At 40.7% G+C, this 21,679-nt stretch overlaps 2 protein-coding genes across 3 annotated transcripts in view; both read right to left on the bottom strand.

Annotated features, from left to right (window-relative positions):
- LOC109989710 (adhesion G-protein coupled receptor D2) overlaps positions 1–540 on the bottom strand; it is an 83,591-nt gene extending 83,051 nt beyond the window's left edge. The window contains exons 1-2 of one of the 2 annotated variants that reach the window (XM_020641569.3): positions 146–540; positions 9–45 (exon numbers count right to left, since the gene is read on the bottom strand). In XM_020641569.3, the coding sequence (XP_020497225.2) occupies positions 9–44 (36 nt within the window). In that variant the 5' untranslated portion in view covers position 45; positions 146–540. The remainder of the gene's footprint in view (positions 1–8; positions 46–145) is intronic. The other variant, XM_029278827.2, reaches the window with a different exon arrangement.
- Positions 541–1,027: 487 nt separating this feature from the next.
- On the bottom strand, positions 1,028–21,567 carry kif14 (kinesin family member 14). The gene is made up of 29 exons (XM_020641551.3): positions 19,756–21,567; positions 18,963–19,217; positions 18,561–18,648; positions 18,259–18,357; positions 17,940–17,992; positions 17,800–17,830; positions 17,405–17,512; positions 17,174–17,290; positions 16,523–16,641; positions 16,098–16,270; positions 14,210–14,357; positions 13,812–13,875; positions 13,471–13,655; positions 13,092–13,194; positions 12,294–12,451; positions 12,043–12,190; positions 11,779–11,925; positions 11,169–11,301; positions 10,202–10,295; positions 9,911–10,052; positions 8,555–8,661; positions 7,166–7,266; positions 6,771–7,001; positions 6,269–6,456; positions 5,614–5,766; positions 4,774–4,896; positions 4,541–4,615; positions 2,642–2,783; positions 1,028–2,178 (listed from the first exon to the last, which is right to left on the bottom strand). Exons 1-29 carry the CDS (start codon positions 20,838–20,840, stop codon positions 1,805–1,807), a joined length of 4,944 nt encoding a protein of 1,647 aa, XP_020497207.3. The 5' UTR covers positions 20,841–21,567; the 3' UTR covers positions 1,028–1,804.
- Positions 21,568–21,679: the final 112 nt, after the last annotated feature.

Genomic DNA, 21,679 nt, shown 5'->3' with positions numbered 1-21,679 from the left:
GTACTTACAAGGAGGTTTAAAATTGGGAACAATAGCCAGTGCATCCTGAAAAACAAACTCTTTTATTAGCCGAGAATAACATGTAATTTCATCTTTTTCTTGACTTGATCAAACACAGAAGCCAAAACAAATAACTCTTTTTTACCTTATTCTTTCGTTTCGTTACAAACTTTTTTTGCGCGTTTTCTCATTCCAATCGCGTCGTGTCTGTGTACACAGCATGCAACCACCTTTCAAAGCTTTCTTTTTTTAAATCCTTAAAAACTGCAAAGTTTATCCGAAGCCCGTTTTCTACTGTTGAACACACTTCTCACCAGAGTAAAGACGAATCCTCCTAGCTGGCTCTTGACAGCATGAAGGGAGGATGCAGAGGAGGCTTCATGAAGGAGTGGGTGTAACCTGCTGCGAGAATACAGTAGAAGAGGGTTAACAAAAGTAGGGTTCATGGACCTCCAGAGGCCCTTGAGTGTGTTCCAGGGTCCAATCAAGCTGAAGAGTTGAATAATATTGCAATACTCAAAATGATGTGAAATAAATCAATGGATGTAGCCTGAAGTTTATCAAAAGGAGCTTGTGACAATACAGATTGTACAGCTCGAGTTAACTTCCAAACTTCCCTAGAATAGCAATACAACAGTTACCTCCACAATTCAACTTATTTAGGGGTGCAGGTAGAACACTGGTTTGTTGGAGCATCCAATGTACAGAGGATGCAGTCCAACAAAGCAGGCGGCCTGGGTTCATATCCGATCTGTGGCTAATTTCCCAAATTTTGTTCCCCACTCTCTCCCAGGTTTCAGAAGACATAAGTCAGTAAATCCTAGAAATAAATCTTTAAAAAGATCAAATGTAACTTCTTTAAATCCATCTGTCATAATAAATTATAACACATTAGATTTTTTTTTTAATGTAAACGTTTTGTGCATAAAACAGAGAAATTATATCTTACTTGATGTGAATTCCAAGGGAGAAATATATATATATATATATATATATATATATATGATGCAATATGAAAACGTTTAGGTCCTTGTTAAATGAAGACACATTCATTTATTGCAGAGGTGAAGTTTGCTACATTTTTTGACCATCTACTAAAGGAAACAAAAGACTTAAAATACATTAAAAAATGCTTTGTTAAAAGGACATATATTTTTGAAGAAACACAGCATATGTTTCCTCTGAGTGCAAATAGAAGCAGCGAGTGTTATACATACATTTAAAAAAAAACAAAAAAAAAAACTTTGTGAATGAGAAAAAAAAAGCCTTTTCACAAGAGAGAAGTCATATACAGCAGAGAATGAGAAGGAAGCTCTACATCATTTTTTTCCATACTCCTACCCGAGTTGCTTTATATAGAAATCTTATTATTTAATTAATAAAACCAAACAAAGAAAAATGTATTATCCTCTGAAATGTAAAGTACAACAGAGACAGCCTGGTACATGATAAGTGAACATCATCCTTACATCCTCCTATACCCCACATGTATCCAAAAAAACCTCATAGCTCGAAGCCGATTCATACTAGACTTGGAAAAAACCTGCAGTTCATTTTTGACAACATGGCTTTTTATAACCCATATATATTTTATATTGTAAAAGCAGTGATGGTTGTGAATGTGTTTTTTTTTTTAATCAACCTGGTTGGCAACACTCTCCTTTATACGTCTGTCTTATTTACGGCAAACTTGTTATTACTAGAAGAAGTGTTACCTCAAAGTTTTTCGGTGTCACCGGTAAATTTTTACAGTAAATTGTACACAATGTGAGCACATCACACAATAATATTATATAAATAAAAGTCACACCCAGTTAGCGCTGCCTTTAAACGTTACACCTGAAGGGAGGGCGTACACGACCTTACTAATGACTCGGTTTTTAACAGCCCTGTGAGTGGCAGCACTGTCTTTGGATATGCTTTCGTCTTCTAGGCTCTTATCTGAAGTAGCCGAGTTTCTTCGTTCCCCTGCCCCGTGTTGGTTCCAGGACGAGGACAGAGACTGCAGGGCAGAGAGGAGTTCGTCTCGTGTGGCGATGACGCTCTCAAGACAGGGAAGCTGCAAGGCAAGCGCCAATGCCCCCTCCTTGGATAGATCAGTGACCAGCTCATCCACAGCCTTGGCAGAGGAAGAGATCAGCTCTCTGCAGCTGCTGAGATTGGAGACTCTGTCTTTTCCTGAAAGGAGGGTGACAATCAGATAGGGGATGTGACAACAAGAATCTTGTTGATTTGGCTGAGGGTGGTTTTGCCCAAGCTGCCAGCATTTTCTGGCTAACTGACAATCAAGATTCTACTCAAAATTGTTGGTTTTGCTTCATAAAAACAACAAACGTTTAAGAGCAACATACAGGCAGACCAGAAGACAGACAGACGGGCAGGCGGATCGTTTTTTTGAGGGACTAAACTGAGAAATGTACACCATTTAATACATATTTTAAAGCTTTGACACAGGTAAAACTGCTCTTAAACCTAAAAAACATCTGATAAAATTTAAAATATCAAAGAAAAAAAAGCTAGAACAATTCTGATAATGATTTTTGTTTATGCTTTTTACAAGACGAGCAATTTAGTTGCTGTTCTAGAAGATATGCTTGATTTTAGCTAAACCTCCCAGCTGTGTCATTATCAGAAGCTTTACCTTGTAGTGTTGAAGACACAGAGGAATGCAGCTGTCTCATGGCCTGGTTCAGCTGGAACAGCTTTGTCGCTGTAGTTGTCAGACTCTGCAAATGGGAGGCTGAGGCCTCCTCCTCCCACTCTGCTGGGTCAGTCTGCCTCTCCTGATTGAAAACATGTACACACCCAAAACATGAATACACAACTCAACAAATAAATAGCACTTGATGCAATACAGCCAGCGATGACATCGACCACACACACACACACAGACACACCATAGAGCAAAGTACAAATAACACAACACTGCTCAAACCACTGAGCAGCTCTGACAGCAGAGTATTAGTCAACAAATCATCTCAATACTCCCCAGCTACATTTTCCCAACTGGATTGATACATTAACCAGGGATCTTTTACTTTTCAGTTGAAACTCTATTGAACCCATTTCAAAAGTCACACAGATGACTGCATGCAAACACACAGGGACTCAAAAACACAAAAACATTTGCAAATGATGTCATTGACTGAAAGTGGCTCCCATGTGTCCTTTCCTATGACATAAACCTAATGGCCTCCTTCCCAGTTTACTACTGCCTAGCGGGAAATGTTGATTTCCTGTGCCATTTATTTGTACTTGTACACACAGTCCTAGACTCATGCTATTTTTCCCTACATTTAACTTACTCAATACCTGCAAATACAAATCCATGTGTTTATGTTTTGATTGTCATGTTTAAGTACAAACTGTACTATCAGAGCCATTTATTGTGATGTCAATTCCATAACTCATTGATAAAGCGGATGAAACCAACTTTTCAAAGACTAATCCATTTCTAAAAAAAAAAAAAAACCACAAACCTTTGTTGCAACCGTTTTACCATTGCTTTGTTCAATGAATGGCAATGTCTACCACAGTTTAAATTCACAGATGCATTTACATCCAAGATCTTGCACATGTGCAGCTTCCTCAGGTGATAACTCAGCTTTATTTGACGATAATAACATTGTGAGCAACAAAATGCGCGAGCCCCTATATGTGTCAATGATCGGCTTCAACAAAAAAAACTGCTAGTTTGTGTGGCTAAGATAACGGCAAACAAGCCCGTTAGCTGTGACTGATGCTACTTCATTCAACACATTCATTACTTGAACGATCGTCCAGGGACGACTGCAGAGAGATAAGCCCACACAGCATTGAGCTTTACTCGAGCAATAAAGGCTGAGTGGCATCTTTAACGGGGCGGCTGTGGGTGTGGGTATTAATCTGTAACATTTTAGCCTGTGTCAAGATAGAAGATTGTTTTGAACCTTTACATATCCAGGGAAGCTTTGCTGAGCATGCATTCTGTCTTTCAGCCACAGTTTACCCAGACAAGAACCAGCAGTTTTTGAAATGAAGCTGCTGATACCAGATAGCTTAAGCAACTAATCCCCTTCTTCAAATATACCATTTTAAATCTCTATATTGATATTGTTTTTTTATCTTAACATAAAAAACAAAACAGATTTAGACAAACTAAATTATTTTTCTTCATATTCTGGATTCATCCGTTCACCATTTTCCACAGTGTAACTACTTTTTTAATGAACAACTCAAAGCCACAACAAAATCAATAAAGCAAAAAAATGTAAAATAGTAGTTCACAGTTAAATTATTTACATAATTCATTGCGGTTAAGAATCGAATGCTGGCACCAGGAAGTAAATAAGGAGAGGTATGGGAGGGGAGTTCTATTGAGTTGCTGATGTTGTTTGTGGAGGGGTGAATTTAGACAAATGTCATTTCAAATATCAAGATCTGGCTTACAAAAACAAGATAAAACTTCAAAAAAAAAGGTGCAGAAAGTAAAAAATGTTTAGCAGTTTAAGTACGTTACTTTAACTTCTAGTTTGTAAATGGTTGTGCTGATGAAACTCACCGTGATATGGATATGCATGAAGTTCTGCATAGCACGTGCTAAATCAAGCATCTTGGATTTAAGGCTCTGCAGGACCTGAGAGCAGAGATGAATTATAACAATGTTTACATACAACATTACAAAAAAGTGAATTACATTCAGATCAAATGTATTAAATAATCATGCTTGTTACTGTATGAAAACAAAACAATTCCCCTGCAAAACAATGATACAGCCGGGTAATGATGTCTTACTTGGTTCCTGGGATAAGCCAGCTGAGCCTCCCTGAGCATTTCTCTGGTGATAGTGAGGCTCTCCTCTAAAAGTGAGTTGACACCCTTATTGGTCCCCTTTAGCAGACACATTACAATGGATTTCTGAGGAAATGGAATCACATGTTACCATACAACACATTTTAAGTATATGTTTCTCTTCCAAATACAACAACAACTTACTGTACATAACTTTTACTTACCGGTACACTAGAGAGAGATATATCGCTAACAGTTGTCATCAAAGAAAAGTCCATTTTACACACAGCAGGAGATCCTAGCAAAACCGTTCAGGCCAGATGTCAACATCAAAAAAATCAAACCTGTCAGCCTTTAATCATTTGCTGTCATCAGGCCAGTGGTTTGTACATTTTCACCCTTTGAAAACATTTCATAGAGAACCCATCAATACTGTGTTATATGGTATAAGATTTTTTGTTTTTTTTCGGTCTGATGTTTATGAGGAACATTGAATGAGATTTTCATTGAAGAAAAGTTACGTGTTTTTTTTTTGCTGTCAATTAAAGTTCTTAAAGGAAAGAATCTGAATCGGCAGACGTTGACAAAAATTGGAAATCTGAAAGAAATTGCAATCGGTGTATCTCTAATTTACGTCGCGTGATATGAGATACCATTTCATTTGCTCCTCAATTCAAACAAGCTTGTCCTCATTCAGCTCAATAACTTACAACCCTGTAATATGTTCCCTGCTCTGAGATCCACTCAGCTAATTCTTCAGTATTGTGGAGTGGGGGCTTGATTACATTGGACCCCAGAGCTTTGCAGAGAAGGTAGCTGCTGCTGTATTAATGCTGGCGTTACCTTGCCTGTGGCTTGTGCAGCCTTCTCCACGGCATTCAGCGGCATGCCTGTCATTGCCGCCAGGTGGCCAAGTGCGAGCAATGCTGCATCCAAACACTGGCTGCTCTTCTTCTGTGCCTCTGTCACCATCGATGTGATCTCAGATTCACACCCCTGGATGGGGAGAAAATGTTCATTTTCTGTCAAGATTGATTCAGCACAAACAAACAGGCGGAATTAAAATTGATTTAAGAGTAAATCAATGCAAGCCAGCAAACAAAACGGTCAAGATAAGTCTGAAGGGTCAGTTAATAAATGGAAATGTGAAGGAAAGTTCAGAAATGTGGAGTCAGAGAGGAAAATTGTGTGTTTACGTGCTGAGGCTGGTAAGGAATTTAGATTTATTTTCCATATATTCATGTTCTGTTTGGGGCTCAAGGTTAAGAATTCCCTCTGCTTGGTCATTTCCATAGACAGAGCTCAAACAGCTCAGAGCTAAGACACGTCAATTAATGCTGTGCATTTTGATTAGACACCTCTGTCCGAATTACACCAAGTCAAGTCATTCAGGTCAGATTCTTCACTCGTTAAGTTACTTAATATCACGCAAATGCCGAGAAAAGCACAATCAAATGTCCCTGCATGGTCTTCCATGTGGTGCAATAATTGTGTGTACCTGAATGAACAGCTGGAAGAATCCTCCCATCTTCTTGACATGGCTCTTGAGATCTTCAGCAATGGAGCAGAGCAGGCCAGAGGAGGGTTTAATGCTGGCCAACCACTGCATGGTAACAAACACTGCACTCTCGATGGCTGTGGTGGCTTTGACCAGCTGAGTCTGGGCCGCCAAGTTCCATACAAACACTGAAAGGTAAGAAGAAGAGAAAGAGGAAATTAATGCTGGGCGTTTAAAATATTGAATTTCTTTTTTTGTATCTTTAAATAATCCAACTGCTACCTCATGCCATAAATATAGAAAAAAAAACAGTGTTCATTGTGAGAAAGAACTATTAAAGATGAATGTTTCTATCTTTTTAATGTCCAAAGATAACTACTGATAACTACCCACTTTTAATATTCACAAATTGTATAATAAACATAATCATAAACTCCTCTTATTCTCATTAGCTTACTCCTCTGCAAACACATTAGAGATAAATTTTTAGGGTGAACCTCACCGTTCTCCTGGCTGTCATCTTCCAGGCCGTTGTACAAGTCAGATATGGTCTGGATCGCCAAGTAAACCATGTGAAGATCAGAGGCCAACCTGTCGGCCATGCTCTCTTCTGTCCCGCTACAACCACGCAAACGGGCCACTGACTGGCCAATCAGCTCCTTGCAGATGCCAGGCATGGAAAAATCAGTGCTGCTAGAATGGGTGGAAGGCGGTTTGACCACGCCCATCAAGCCTGAGACAGAGACAGTGGGGGAGTTTGGGATGTGTTGAGCATGAAGACTTCATTCTTAAACAGTAAAAATTCTAATGTTTGTTTACCCAACATTTGAATATAAAACAAAACATTATATGCAAACATTATACATATTTTCCAAGAACCATATGTCTTTGCCTTACCAGCAGACTGTGAGGAGCTGTTGTGGAGGCTCTGTATTGGATGGACCCGGATCTCGTAGAGACGCCCTGAGATTCTCCTGCTCTTCAACAAGCTCCTGCTCCTTGTGTCAAACATGTTGGAATTCTTATAAGATTGAATTTTGGGTGTTGTTTTATTGGATTGAGAAAGTTGAAAATGGAGATCAAGTAAATTCCCGAGCAGCAATAGAATGCTGTACTTTTATATTCACATTTATTAGGCATGATATTTCAAGTCCACATATCTCTGAGTCTATTGTCTCTGTGTGTATTTAGAAAAAAGAACCACAGCTGACAGCTTTACTTTGTACTGGCTGTTATTATTCATGTGTGAGGATTTCCTTCCTGGATGTGTAGTTTTATCCATTTGATGAAGTTATGGCACATTTGAACACACAATGTTTATCCCTTTTGATGGTGGCAGTGCCTCTTGAACCATCTCTGGGCATGGTTACATAATGTTCTTTTAAGTAATTTTGCAAAGATGCATAACTCACTCCTTAAATTAAGGGGTTAAGTAAGTTCAGCCAGATACATTTCCATTACTATGGACGACCTGGAGGAGGGAGGTCAGTAGAGAACTCTGATTGTGGCCATGAGGCCTGGACATGGCTTTAATGGAGACAGAGTGAGAAGGGATGAAGGAACCACAGAGCCTGTGCCATGTTGCATTTGGCTGGGTCTGCTGGTAGTCCAGGGAGCAACGAGCACCATTAACATGCTCGACAAGAATAGTAATAGTGTGAAGGGAAAATGTGTGGAGTTCTGCATGTAACATAGTCGCTGTGTTTGTGAGTGTGTGTTTGGGTTGTGGGTTGAAGAGTGAAAAACACAGACACCTTTATTGCCCTTTCATGGACTAAACATTTTAGTCCATGGCATTCATGGAAATAAAATTAATAAACAGAGGAAAAAGAATAAACGGGAAATATTCTGTGGGCAGAAACTTTTCATGCGAGAAAGAAGGTTGTGTTGAATGTCAAAAATATGTGCCACGTTGTAAATCACATTGGTGGAAACTAGAAGGACTTTGTGAAAATAACCCAAATCTTCCAAAATGTTGATTTTCCATGTTACATGCAGATACCTTTCAACTTTCCATATACAACCCATGGCCTGACATATTGTTCACATTAAAAAAGGACTAGAGAAAAAAAAAAAAAAAGCCAGGGAGTTCAGTTCAGAACAAGGGCGGCAGGTTTAAGACCTACACAATCACTCTGTGGGTGTTTTTCTGAACACTTGCCTGCGTACACATTTCAAGTAATTGAACAAGAATACCAATTAAGTCCCTGAAACCCAACATGAGTGTCAGGTACTTCAAAGAGGGACTGATGGATAGGGAGGATGGAGGAAGGGCTGGATAATTACCTTCGGCGCGAGAAGGAGGAGGTGGCAGAAGAGGAGGCCGATATATCTTGCTCCCACTCATCATCAGGGTCATAGAACACATCGTCATCTTTAGAGGTGGGATCCCCCTGCAGAGAGGAAACTACTGCTGACATGACCGCTCTTATTTACTGAACTTAATGAGAAAAGCACAGCAAATTCAGGCAGTGCGCCTCTGTCAAGCATTAAAACAACCCATTCCAGACTGTAAATAATGGCAGATGGCTGGGAAATTGGCAAATGCACTTGAGGTGATGTCAGGCTCTGAATATGCAGAATGAGGAACAGACAGGCTGGCTTGTTGAATGCGCTTTATTCCGACGCACATCATACATTCACTTATTAGACTGAGTGCTCTCTAAATCAGCCAAGCATGAATGCACAAGCCACCTTAAAATGATCCAAGATTTTTTACATCCCGCTGTGAGCTTATCAGCGTGGTCATGTATTGATCTACTTATTGTGAATTATCCATCATGAGATCCTTGAGTGTGTAATTGTGTTGCATTGCTAATTGCTTTTTTTCCCCAACACACAATATCCAATCAAAGTACCAAACATAAACACATTTAAACAAGCATTTATCCTCCGTTTCTCGTATGTTATGTAAGGATCAGATGTAGCACAAGATGATCTAATACAATTGGCATAAAGGCCTGGAAACACCCTGGACAGTGCTGCACTGAAAAGTCAAACTGCACTAAGTGCAGTTTTATTCAAGGCTAAAACTGAGAACACTGCCTTTAACATGTGTGAACTGACTAGCTGAGTGGGTATAGGGTAGAAAAGTGATATTTGACAATTTGTTGTATTCATGAGGTAATCCCCCCCCCCTCCCCTTCCCCCAAGGCTTCTGATAAAGTAACCAAACTCCGCCTTTACAAAGTCATAAAAGACTCTGATTCAATACAGAAGAAAGAAAGGAAAATACAGTTTTGTTTTCTTTCAGCTTCTATTTGTTTTAGTTTTTGTTCCAAAAAAACAATTGATGGATTTTTTAAATCCTGTCACATAACTTAAAGGTCACATATTAAACTAATTTTCAAAAAGTTTAAAAAAAGCCCCATTACTCCCCAAAACACTCTGACAAGTCCATGTAGTTTTAATGTCAACATCACCTGTTAAACCATACACTTACCGTCTTCTGATGTCAGAGCTCTATCCACTGACTGTCTGCAGTGTCTGTTTTTTTTTTTATTATCATTGTACCATCATCATACAAGTTCAGGCACTTTCTATACCAGGACTCTGCTCCATTTTGTCCATATATTCTATTAAAATAATAATTCACTCAAAAAAGTGATTATTAGAAAGGTAGAATGTGTTGGGGGGGCATACCTGCTCAAATTCCCTCATGGCAGCCATGTTGTTTTGAAACTTGTCCAGGCTCCAGAACGTTGAGATCCCCAGCTTTGTGTTTTGAACCCGCACCTGCAGCAGACCCCCGTTCTCCTGGTTTCCATCAGCAGAGCTTTCGTGTCTACAACAGAGCAGAGAATTAATGATTATCTTACAAAGATGATACCTGCTGTATTTAGAAACTTAAGTGACACCTCAATACGTTTATTTAGTCATTATACGTTTTTAACCTTTCAAATACAACATACTATATGTATTGTCCTTTTATACCTGCTAAAGACTGTTTTTTTCTTCATCTTAGCGCTGATCTTGTTGGCTTCCTCAATCATCAGGGACAACTTCATGGCATCCCACTGCGGAGTGACTGCAATAGAGAATTAAAAACACATGACAATTAACCCAGCCAGCCAGCGGTCCTGGGTCATTTCAGGCAGCTTTGAAAGTAATGGAAGGAAGGATTTAAGCCTGCAAACTGTTAGAGAAGCGTAACAGCTTCCATTACAGTATCTAAGTGTATCTTTAGTATTCAAGACGTTATTAAAAGCCTGTTCAGATGTCAGGAAGTCTGTGAAAGAAAATCTCTTTATACTGCTGAAAAAGGTTGGTTCTTCTGCTTGAGCACATATCACATTACGTTACCGACTTGGCTTTATTACTGCCATTAAGCTGCTGACGAGGCAGCAGGATGCCTGCCTCCATTATGACAACACTAAATAGTCGAGCTGTGTGACAAAGACATCAGTAAACGTGGCTGAGAAGATAGAAGAAATCCTTGACTCGAGTGAGCTACTTGTGTAAGGTATTACACGAACATGTATGTACAGGAGAAGAGTTAAGGGGGGGGGGGCAGGATACATTTCAATGTCTGGTGCCATTCAAGATACTCATTTGATTTACCGGTAATACATCATTATACAATGAACCAAGACTTCAACTATCACATGATATCATTTAGCTGTAGAATGATCCTCATCCATAAAAATATAGAGTTGAATTATGCTTCACAACCAATTACTCGTGTAGATATGTAGTTTGGCCTCTCTGCCTTCTTCTCTGCTCCTTTCAAACTCAAGTTTAGTTCACTGTTTATCTGAGGACCTGGCACGCCGTCTCTCCTCTAATGTGTCTGGCTGAAAAGTGTAAACCACACCCATCTGGAACTCCCCTTACATGGTGTGAACAGTTAATGTGGTTCCTGACTTCAATGTGTTCTCAATAGTCACTTGAAAGCTCTCACCGTTTCTGTGAGTGTGATTTTCCCTTAAGGCTCTTTTCTTCTGCATCTCCTCAAGCTCCCTGCTGATCTTCCTCTTCTCCGCCTCCAGGGCCTCAACAATCCTTGCTTGACGCACACGGTGTTCTTCCATTGCCTGGAGTGAATCATAGTAATGTACACAGTATTAAAAACCAGCAGGCCAAAACATTGAGCCTGAAGCCAAGCTTTACCATGGCTCACAGCAAATCCCAAATGGCCCATCAGATAAACATAAAAACCAGCATCAGCATATTTCACTGAGCTTCTCAAGCTCATTTAAGATCATCAGAAACCATGAAGATGAGCAAATGGAGGAGATGGTGTCATTTACAGTTACAGGGATAATCCAGATTTCTAGTAGACTAACATGTATATCTCAAAATAAAAAAATAAAAAATGCTGAATGAAGATGGATCTACTTAAAAAGTCATAACTCTCTTCTCTGGGCTACCACCAACGACCCAGTAACTCTGACTGCTGACCTTGTGGTCTTAAGGTACACGGTTCCTTCCAGGGGGGGAAAAAAAAAACATTAATTTTAGCAGTTTCAATATACATAAAACTACATAAAGGTGTTGCTCTAGGTCCTGACCTGGGCCTCCATGTGCAGGCGGAGGCGTGTCTTGTGGGTGTCCACCTCATGCTCGAGCTCCAGCTTGGCCATCTTCAGCTCTGCCACTTGGCTGGCAACCCTTTGCTGGTCCAACTCCTGCTGACGCTTCCGCTCATTCTCCCCATTCTGATAAAGTTGTATCAAAAACTGTGTATGTTATATTGAGAGGATGAAGGCTACATAAAGGATTCAACATATTTTAACCGTGGGTTAAAAAAGACAAGAGGTAAAAGTTTTGTGTACCAGCTCTCTCTCCAGGGTTCGGATCCTTCCTTCATAAAGCGCCTTCTGGTCATGGAGCTCCTTTTGGGCCACTTCTTTCGCCATCTGGATTCCCTGCATCATCTCCTCTTTCGCCTTCAAATTGGCTTCTTCGATTTCTGCCTCCAGCCTAGGAAAAAAACAAAGACCGCTTAAGAATGGTCCGTCATGTCTCTAAGAGGAATGCTGGTATGGTCATTATCAGCTATAATTACATAACTTATTGTACTCACTGAACTCTTTGAGCTGCAAGCAGCTCATTTTTGGCAAATTCAAAGTCTTTGTGACCATCGCCTGCGCCTGTCCAGCATGAAACCCGCTTCCCAGACTGCACCTCTGTAGGGTGGTTGAAGCGGAAGTAGTGGTCCCCACCAAGAATCACCCTGTCACCCTAGAAACCGTAACCACAGAGATAAGCAGAGTTCATTTCAATTCATCAACAACAAAAAAAGGGTTGTTTAGTTGGTTTGATTAGTATAGGATCAGTACAAAGAAATCTTAAATCTTCATTCAATGAAACCCCTTTTATACATGTGCTGCACTCACTTAAAAAAAAAAAAAAAAAAAACATGTGAGGTGCACTTGCAAAAATAAACAAATCTGTTCATCTCTGCTTTATTTTGCCCTTTTCCAGCCCTTCACATTTAAGAAAAAAGTCTGTGCAAAAAAAAAAAAAAAAGAAGTAAAGTTGGGGTGGGCTGATGTGTGTACACACCATGTTATACATTAGTCTGGAACAGTCACAGTGAGCAGAGGGTGGGGTGTTTGCTGCTCTCTTTTAATGCTCTCCTCAAATGCCAGGATTATGGTTCTACAATTTCTCTCCTGCTAGTTTTACCCAGCACCCCCCTCACCTATATTTATCAAGTGAGCTGTGACAGCACGCTCGACACAGATGGTTTCCCCACTGAGAGGGACATGTGATGGGCAGGTCAGGATAATGTCAGGAGTTCACATGATTGAGGGGCTTAAATTACTCTTAAATTGATGTAAAACTTGGGACATGTGAGGGACCTATGTCATCTACTTACATGGTGTAGCACGGTCGATTCAGATACAAGGTTTCCGTTCACAAAGGTTTTAGCATTTTCCATTGGTGTGATGCTGACAGTACCCTGGATGTTGTTTATAACACTAAAACAAAGCAAAGATACACATATATATTATAGTTTTTCCATGTTGAATATCAGCAGTAGCTAAAAAGAGAGAAACTAATTAAACACCATATTGTTCCTCAAATCATTACAAGTTAAAAAACAAAATGTCAGTATCAATCAAGCACTGAAGCTACATACGACTGCAGTGCTGTTAAAGAAGTATGCATTAAAAAATGCAAACAGACCACCAACTATGAACTATCTTTACAAAATACTACAATTTTGAAAACCCCTCCAGTAATTTTCTTTTTACCAGTGTTGGTCAGCGATGAGAGCTCCTGTCAGCTGGATGTCATGGCTGGACTCAGACCTGGGCTTGCCCACTGTGGTTCGACCCTCTTTGATCATGTAGAGAAGCATCTCAGACAGCTGAGGATCCTCGTTCAGGTTCACCAGGTTAGGCAGGCGATTGTCCACTTTGAATGAAACAGCTGCTTTCTGAAATCACAGGGGAATAAAAAAAAAAAAAGTGACTGTTAAGAGTCAGCGCAGTAAAGACGTTTGCTCTGTAAGTTCTCCATGTATCAAGGGGGGGAAAAAAAACAGGATGGAAATTGTGATATGCTACAAAAAAGACAAGAAAAGAAAACTTACTTGCAACTCTTTGGTCTCCTCACGTTTTCGGATTTCAGCTTGTTCCAGCTTCTCTCTCCATGCCCTGCCAGAGAGGAGAAATAATAACCAGACATTTAACTAACATTCTTTTTTTCTTTTTATTAAATCTGTCACGATCCTCTTTAATGTTTTAGTCTTTAACAGTTTGAGTATGGGAAATATCATGACTATTGGATTTTCACTTTATTTAACATATTAAACAATCCCCACACCCAGATTAAAACTAATAACATGAAGGATGGCTTTGCTACAAGGGTTTCTCTAAACTGTGAAAATCTGCAACAGCTTTCACTTCGACGCCCTCAAAAGCAGGGACTATTAAGTATGATACTTGGGTCTGTTGAGAAATTTAATAAAGTCATTGCTGTTGTACTAACCGGTTAGCCTCGACCATTTCTCTTTCTTGCTGACAGAGTCTGTTCCTCAGGGCGGTGATCTCCTGCTCAAACAGCCTGACCCTCTCTGGTTCGACGCCCTTGGAGCTCATCTGGGCGGCTCGCAGCTTCTCCACCTCAGCCTTCAACTCTGAAAACACATAAAGAGGGCTGTTTAACTTTAAATACAAAAAGGTAACTGTTCGGGTAAAAATAAAGAACTCTTTCAATGTGTAAATTCAGGAAGCCATATAGAGCTAACTACCACTTACCACTAACCTGCCCTGTATGTCATTTCTTAATAATGATTGACTAAAAAACATTGACCTGATTTGTAATGTTTCAGTCATATTCACTTTAGCATCAAGCACTGACAGGTGATGTGAGGAGAAATCCACGGCAAGAGCTCCCCTTACTGCTAAAAACATCAAATAGCAGCACAATCATCTCATGAAAAATAATACTTGCATGACAGTTAGCCGCCATGTGCAGCTGACAGTGCATAAATATGGCCTGGAGGCAAGGTTAGGGCCTGGCCTTAATTGAACAGGGTAGTGAAAATTGTGGTGATGGATAGATGGGCAGACAGAAGGATATGCGGGCGAGAAGGAGAGCAAAGGAGATCAAGAGCAGGACTCAAATAGAAAGACAGACATGCAAAAAAAAAAAAAAAAAAGACACAAAGAGCAAGATGAAGATGGTGCAAATGAAAAGACACAACTGAGACAGCGTAGTAACAGTTCAAATGAGGATTTGTGTTGGAATAAAAGTATGTGGGATAAAGAGATGATGGAAATGATTCTCAGTGTCTTGAAAGCATGATTTTATAAAGTGAGTAAATTTCAGTTCACAGTTCCTCTTTACACCTGAGAAGACAGAAAAGTCACTAAAACACTACTTTATAAAAAAGAAAAAAAAAAAAGAAGAGACTTCTTCAGTTTTACTCAAGAAATTAGCCACAGGGGTTAACACGGGGTTTTGGATTTTCTAAATGAAAAAGTGTTCTGTTTCTGTTTGTAGCACATTTGTAGCTGTATTGATCAATTACATATGAGCAGGCTTTGGTGTATGCAGGAAAAACAGTCCGTGTGGACAGCAAAAAACAGACGGACCATTTCCACACTCATGATATACTGGCTTCCTTCTATGGCATTCTAACATTGAGTATCGATCGTCGCGATCGCCGATAATTGCAGAACGGTTCCCAGATTGCTGCTCATTTTAGTGTCGGATAGCAGATGTTTATGTTCACAAAGGACATAGGAATAACATCATGTGCTGCTTTAAAAGTGTACGAGCACAACATCTATTTTAGATTTGTTTTTCACAAGATGAACAGGGATCTCATCTATGAAACAGTGTGCAGAATCCATACTAAGATTGTACTCGTGTCAAAAAAACCCTAAAATGGTGTGCGCCAAAAATAGTTCAGAATTATAAAACTACACGTACGTACACCTGCACACAATGTTCCCTTCACAAATCATGATCCATCTGGAAATGTACGCACGTGGATCAACCTCATATTGGGTCAGAGGTTGCATATTAGCTCACACATTTTCCCCGTCAAGTTTGTTTTTACAGATTTGTGTGGGAAGCAGTGTAGGCCAGTATCAGGCCCTGTTTTGTGTGCACGCAGCGTCTATAAAAAAGGAGACCCCCGGGTAACTTATTACTCCGGCTCTGCTTTTATTTCCCTCACTTTTCTGGCAGCTTCTACAGAAAGTGCATGGGTAGTGTGTGTGTGTGTGTGTGTGTGTGAGAAACACACTTGTAACGCAGCTATTGGGGGATGCATGCTCAAACCTTTTGAAAAGAAAAGACAAATATAGGCCAAAGCTTAATGAAATCCAACAGAATGATTTGAACGTTGACATGTTGAGTGTCTGACCTCTGATCAGTTTGGCATTGGTGTCCTCGTTGACCTTCGCCACGTTAATGATGGTGCGGGCTTGCTGGGCATAGCGCAGAGTACTGAGGCTTTCCTCCACATTACTGCCCGCTGGACTCAGTGTAGCAATCATGGCTGTCTTGGAGTTACCACCGAGGCTCTCTTTCAACAGCCTGCAGAGGGGAAATAAACAGAGTTGTTCAGGATCATCCTTTTATCTTGGAAAATATCTGCACATCTACAGTCAGAAACACAGTTTTTTTTTTTTGTTCTGTAAGCCCCCCATATTTGTCTGTCATAAAATACAACTCCAGTATAGCACAAGCAACTATGTATCTCTTAAAACACACTTATAAATATAAATAACAATACTAGACAATGTGTTCTACGACAGATTCAGTGTACAATCACCCTTGATGTCTCACCATGTTAGGACAGACTCTCTGTACGGTATGAAGACCTTCTTTCTGGTCAGTGCTTGTTCTGACAGGGCAGAGATGACCTTTCCCAGGGTAAGCAGGGATTTGTTGATGCTAGCACCCTCCTAGAAAGACACAGTGTAAGATGCATTTCTTGTTTGGAATAACAATGGTGTGTTTAATGAAAAGCCACATAAACACCAGATCAAATAATGAGCTAGTAGACACGATTACATAAAGATATTTTCCACATCTCAGTTCAAAGCAACTGTGAGGAGTCTTTTTTTTTTTTTTCTATGGCAAACCAAAAAAGGCACATCTTATCTCTTTGCTTATCCTGCCCTGTACATCAGTAAGAAGTGATTTCTGATGAGAAGAATGTCAACAGTCAAATGTTTCCTTCGCCATGGAAAATGTAAACAAAGGCTGTTCAGGCAGTGAGCAGTTTGTCACCAGAGACTTAATTGACAATATATAATTGGTCAATCCAAAACAGCACATGTCACTCCGCCGGCTCACAGTTACTGCCTGCTTTCAGATTTGAAAACCCTGCTGCTCGTTTACAAAACAGCGATAAAAACTGCTCCTCCTCACAAAAACTGACTCTGATATTTGAGCATGATAACCAAGAATAACAGGATGTGTGCATGTGTATACCCTGAGTCTGTCTCCACTCGTCTGGGCAGAGTTACAGCGTTCACTGCCTGCCAGATCCACAAGGTTGATCCTGCTGGTGATGCTGTGGTCGTGCTCCTCACCCTCCACAAATTCAGTCTGTACACCGTCACACACGGGACAACGGATTACATGTGTGACATAAACGGGTGATCTCCAAAACATTATTGTGGTTTATCTCAGCGTTTTAGAAAACACGCATCAAGAAAATACCTGCGTCTGGGTCATAACCAGGGTGAAGACAGAGTGAGATCTGGAGCTCTTGTCGTTCATTCCTGTAGCTGCTGTTGCTCTCTGCTTGTTGCCCAGCTTCAGCCAACCCTGAAGGACAGAAAAACACAACTTAATCTCTCAATGTGAAACATCTAGTGGGTATCAGTAGCAATGTAGTTCTCTATGCTGTACTCTGAGGATAATGGTGCTGAGTATCTAGAATATTCTACAGTGACTACACATTCAGGACCAAACCTTGTTTTCTGTCTTACACACGGTAGTCACAAAGTCGAATTCACACTTTACCCTGACTTACTTGCTAAAAGTTACTACTAAAGGAAGGTCAACGATCTAAAAGAAAAATTCATCTTCATAGTAGTTTACTTTCCACCTACCTGAACGTCGTTGTAAGAGCTCACAATGTTTCTGAAAAAGAAAATAAAGTGAACAATTCTGCAAAGCATCATTTATGAATGTGTTTTTAACCGTGATTCAGAGGCAATATTGCAAAAGACATTAAAAAAATAAATCTCACGCAGAGAGGTCAGCAACGTAGGGGCCATGGACGGGATGTTCCCTCACCTTCAGCTGGAAGTGAAACGGGTTTTCTTGACTACAGATATTCTCAACATTGACCATAAAAAATGTTTTCATGTCATTATGAGCAAAAGGATATCTCTAAAAAAAAAAAAGTGTAATTATCAGGAGATATTTAACTGTATCTTAAATTCAAGATTTACTCTGTTCTCTTAAAGGCTGATTTATTTGAAAATGAAACAACCAGTTTTAGCAGATGTATTTTTTTTCATTCAAATCTTGAAAGGTTCAGGGATTGTGTAAAGGAAAGTACATACAGGCATTGTCCTCTGGTTTGGCTCATCTCTGGTCACCAGCAGGTCATGGATCTTCTCATTGTACACTTCAAAGAAGCTCATCTCTACATGACATTTGACCTGAAGGATAAACACCAAAGGAATCACTCGATGAATTATGTGACCACAAAAAAAAAGATTGTTCATGCACGTATTCATGTTTTTCTTTATGAGATAAAAAAAAAGGCCATAATATATTTTCTAACATTAAATTAGCTACAACACAGGATATAAGAAGACAAATTAAATTAAGAACATCTAACACCTCATGAGGGACTACTTACCTCTTCATTTTCTAATGATGTCAATCTTGCAAAAAGCTCCCGGCAGAATCTTGGGATGACCCCTTCCTCTTCTCCAAAGCCCATCATCCTAAACAACAACCATTTCAACATTTCAAATTGAAAGTGCACCCATTGAGCACGATTCAAAATAATTAAACATCCCGATAAAAACGACACCAAAATGTTTATTTACAAGCAAAAAATAAACACAGTAGAAGGGAAGGGGTCCTTGGAGCGCAGTTGTTAGTGTGCACACCCCATATATGGAGGCTGTAGTCTTCCAAGCAGTAATAATAAAAAAAAAGGCCCAAAAAGCCCAAAAATAAATCTTTAATAAAAAAGAAGGGAAGGGGTTCAGCGGGGTACGGTTTACTGTGACACACCAATCCCCAATTTACTCACGTGTATGACTTCCCAGAGCCTGTTTGTCCGTACGCAAACAGGCAGGTGTTGAACCCCTCGAAGGCCCTCAGCAGCAGAGGTTTGCCCAGTGTCTCGTACACCGTCTGCTGGCTGGCAAAGGTGGGCTCACACTCATCCACAGAGCAAAAAGAGAAGTCATAGGTGAACGAGTAGCTCTGTTTGGAGACGGGATGCTGGACAACAGTCTCCTGACCGTTCATGAAGATGACCTGCAGGGCCTTCTCTTCTTTTTCCCTTAGGAAAAGCAGAAACAGTTCATAAATGACTGTCTCAGAGAAGGACAGAAAAGAAATCTCATCATAAATGTGAGCCCTTTAAAAAAAAAAAAAAAAAAAAAAGTACATTGAGTATATTTGCTGGACATTTTTTCAGATCAGATAATTGAGGTTGCAAATATAATAACTGGCATTAATCTGCCAATTATTTATTTTACCAATCATTCAGTTTATCCAAAATGTGATATACATGCTGTTTTACCACACTACAAAAGATTAAGATCATGTGTGTACTATCACATGTGACAATTAAAAAAAAAAAAAAAAACAAGCAAAGAAGCTGTAAGGGACAAATATTACTTTTTGTTGGAAAAAAAAAAGAAGTATGTTGTTATAGAAAACGCTGTATTGCCCTCTACAACAAGAAATGTTTATCAACATCATCAAGTTTGAACCTATCATTATTTACATAATCTATTAAGTGATTAAATACTGAATGACATGATCTACTTCAGCACAATTTACCTTTCAGTTAAGACAAATACTGCATTACTAACCTGCCATTGAATGGGCGTACACGGACAGCAACAGTGACTGCACTGTTTTCCATCTTGGATGAATCATGCCGCTTCAGGGCCTGACTGGGGCCTCGGAGCGGTGTGTGCTCGGTAGGCGCAGGTGCAGGAGCTGGGGCAGGTGTGGAGGTCCTTGCCTGGGTCACGTCTCCCCTCTGGTTTGAGGTGGAGGTTTTCCTCACCTGCTGAGCTACGCCGGGCTTCAGCACACCTGTAGACGCTTTACTGACCCGAGGAGCAGGGGTAGGTTTCACGTCCTCGGCTTGCTGTGGTCTTGACTTGGGTTTCTCTAGACTAGGAAGTTTGACAACTACTGGTTTGGGAGCTTCTTTCGCTGCCAGTCTCTCAAACACGTCTCTCTTGGCGGCGATTTTCTCAAACGGGGTCTTTTTGGTGGGGGTTATAAAAGACTGGGCCTGGTCTTCCAGCTGCCTGCTTGTGAAGGACGAAACAGAGAGGGGCGTCTTGCTGTTCGCCGGTCTCCCCTGTGTTTCCAGTTGAGTAGCTGTGTCTTTCCCTTTGCTCCTGCAGGAAGTATCTTTTAAACTCATGGACCTGAAGACACCTGGAGCCCTACCGTTTGGTTCAGCGAGCACTTTGGGCGTCTGCTGCTGCAGGCCTGTGCCGCTGACCCCACGCTGACGGAGCGTGCTCTTCTCCATGGAGGGAGTCCGGGTCCTCCTGCGCTGTAAGGTCAGTCTCTTCTTCTCTGCTGGGGCCGGCGTGGTGTTCTGGCTGCTTTCAACCATCGTCCTCTCCGCCGGGTCAGCCCCGGTTCTCCTCCTCGACCTCCTCTGTAGAGTGAGTCGGCCTCGGTGAGGTGTCTGCGGCCCACTGCCACTCTTGGACAGCGCGGATACGACATAAGTCCTGTTCACCTGTCGGCTTTTATCCGACGACCTGCTGTCTTCACATTCCCCGGATGTCCTCTCGTTTCTGCCCAGCATCGAGTCTGTCGCCTTCCGCTCTGCCAGGTCCCCTCTGCCCGGCGTCCTGGCTGTCGAGGTTGCTATTAAATGATCGTAATAAGCAGTATGCTTTCTCGCTTGGACAGAAAATAACGACATGGCTGCCGGTTGCTATTAAACAAAAGTTAAAATGAACTTACGTGTTAACTTAGTTAAAGGCAATTTCGCTCCGGTTGCTCTACCGGAGCGAAATGGCCGAGATTATTATTATTTTTTTTTAAACCGACATAAGTTAAGCTCGATAGTTCAGTTAAAGGCTAACATAAATCCATTGAAGAAAGAGGTGTCCAGAAAATCAGGGTTGCTTTTGTTTTTATTTTTGTCCACCCCTCCGTCTCTTCCGCCTTTCCCCGCCTGAATTTCAAACCGTCACCACCAGAAGCAGCTGATTGGCTGGTTTTTTTCGTACTCCGTGACGTCAACACATGCCCATTATCATTGTAAGTTCCGGCGACCGACGCTAGGTGGCAGCATATTACAGGTTATTCCACCACAGAATCCTTAACCACCTCCCAGCTCCCAGATTGTGACCTGTGCAAGAAAATTGAGTTACTCATGTTTTCCTTTTCTAAAAATAGCACTCTTCCGTTAAGACAAAAAAAAAAAGGGTGACACAAACTCTGGTTTAGACAGAGACACGTACCCCAAACTCCATCTGCTGGAAAAGTTGACAGAGTGAACAGTCGAAAAAGCTCCAGAAAACACTTTCCCTCTAAATGAGTTTCAGTTTGGGGGGGAAAAGTCATGAACTCACAGAAATATGATTTTGCTTGACATCCAGGGGCAATGCTAATCTTGAAGCCATAAGAAAATCACAGACGAAAGATTATCCTAGGTAGTTTGGACGTACATAACAGTAAACGCAGGAAAGACTGTCCCACAGTGGGAGAACCATGGGTTGAAAGCTGTAGATTAGAGGACTGTTGTTATTTGAATAA

This window comes from Labrus bergylta, chromosome 6 (genome assembly GCF_963930695.1).
Source record: "Labrus bergylta chromosome 6, fLabBer1.1, whole genome shotgun sequence".
In the NCBI taxonomy this organism is placed as follows: domain Eukaryota; kingdom Metazoa; phylum Chordata; class Actinopteri; order Labriformes; family Labridae; genus Labrus; species Labrus bergylta.
Note: the sequence above shows the minus strand (reverse complement) of the source record. Positions and strands in the feature narration are given on the sequence as shown.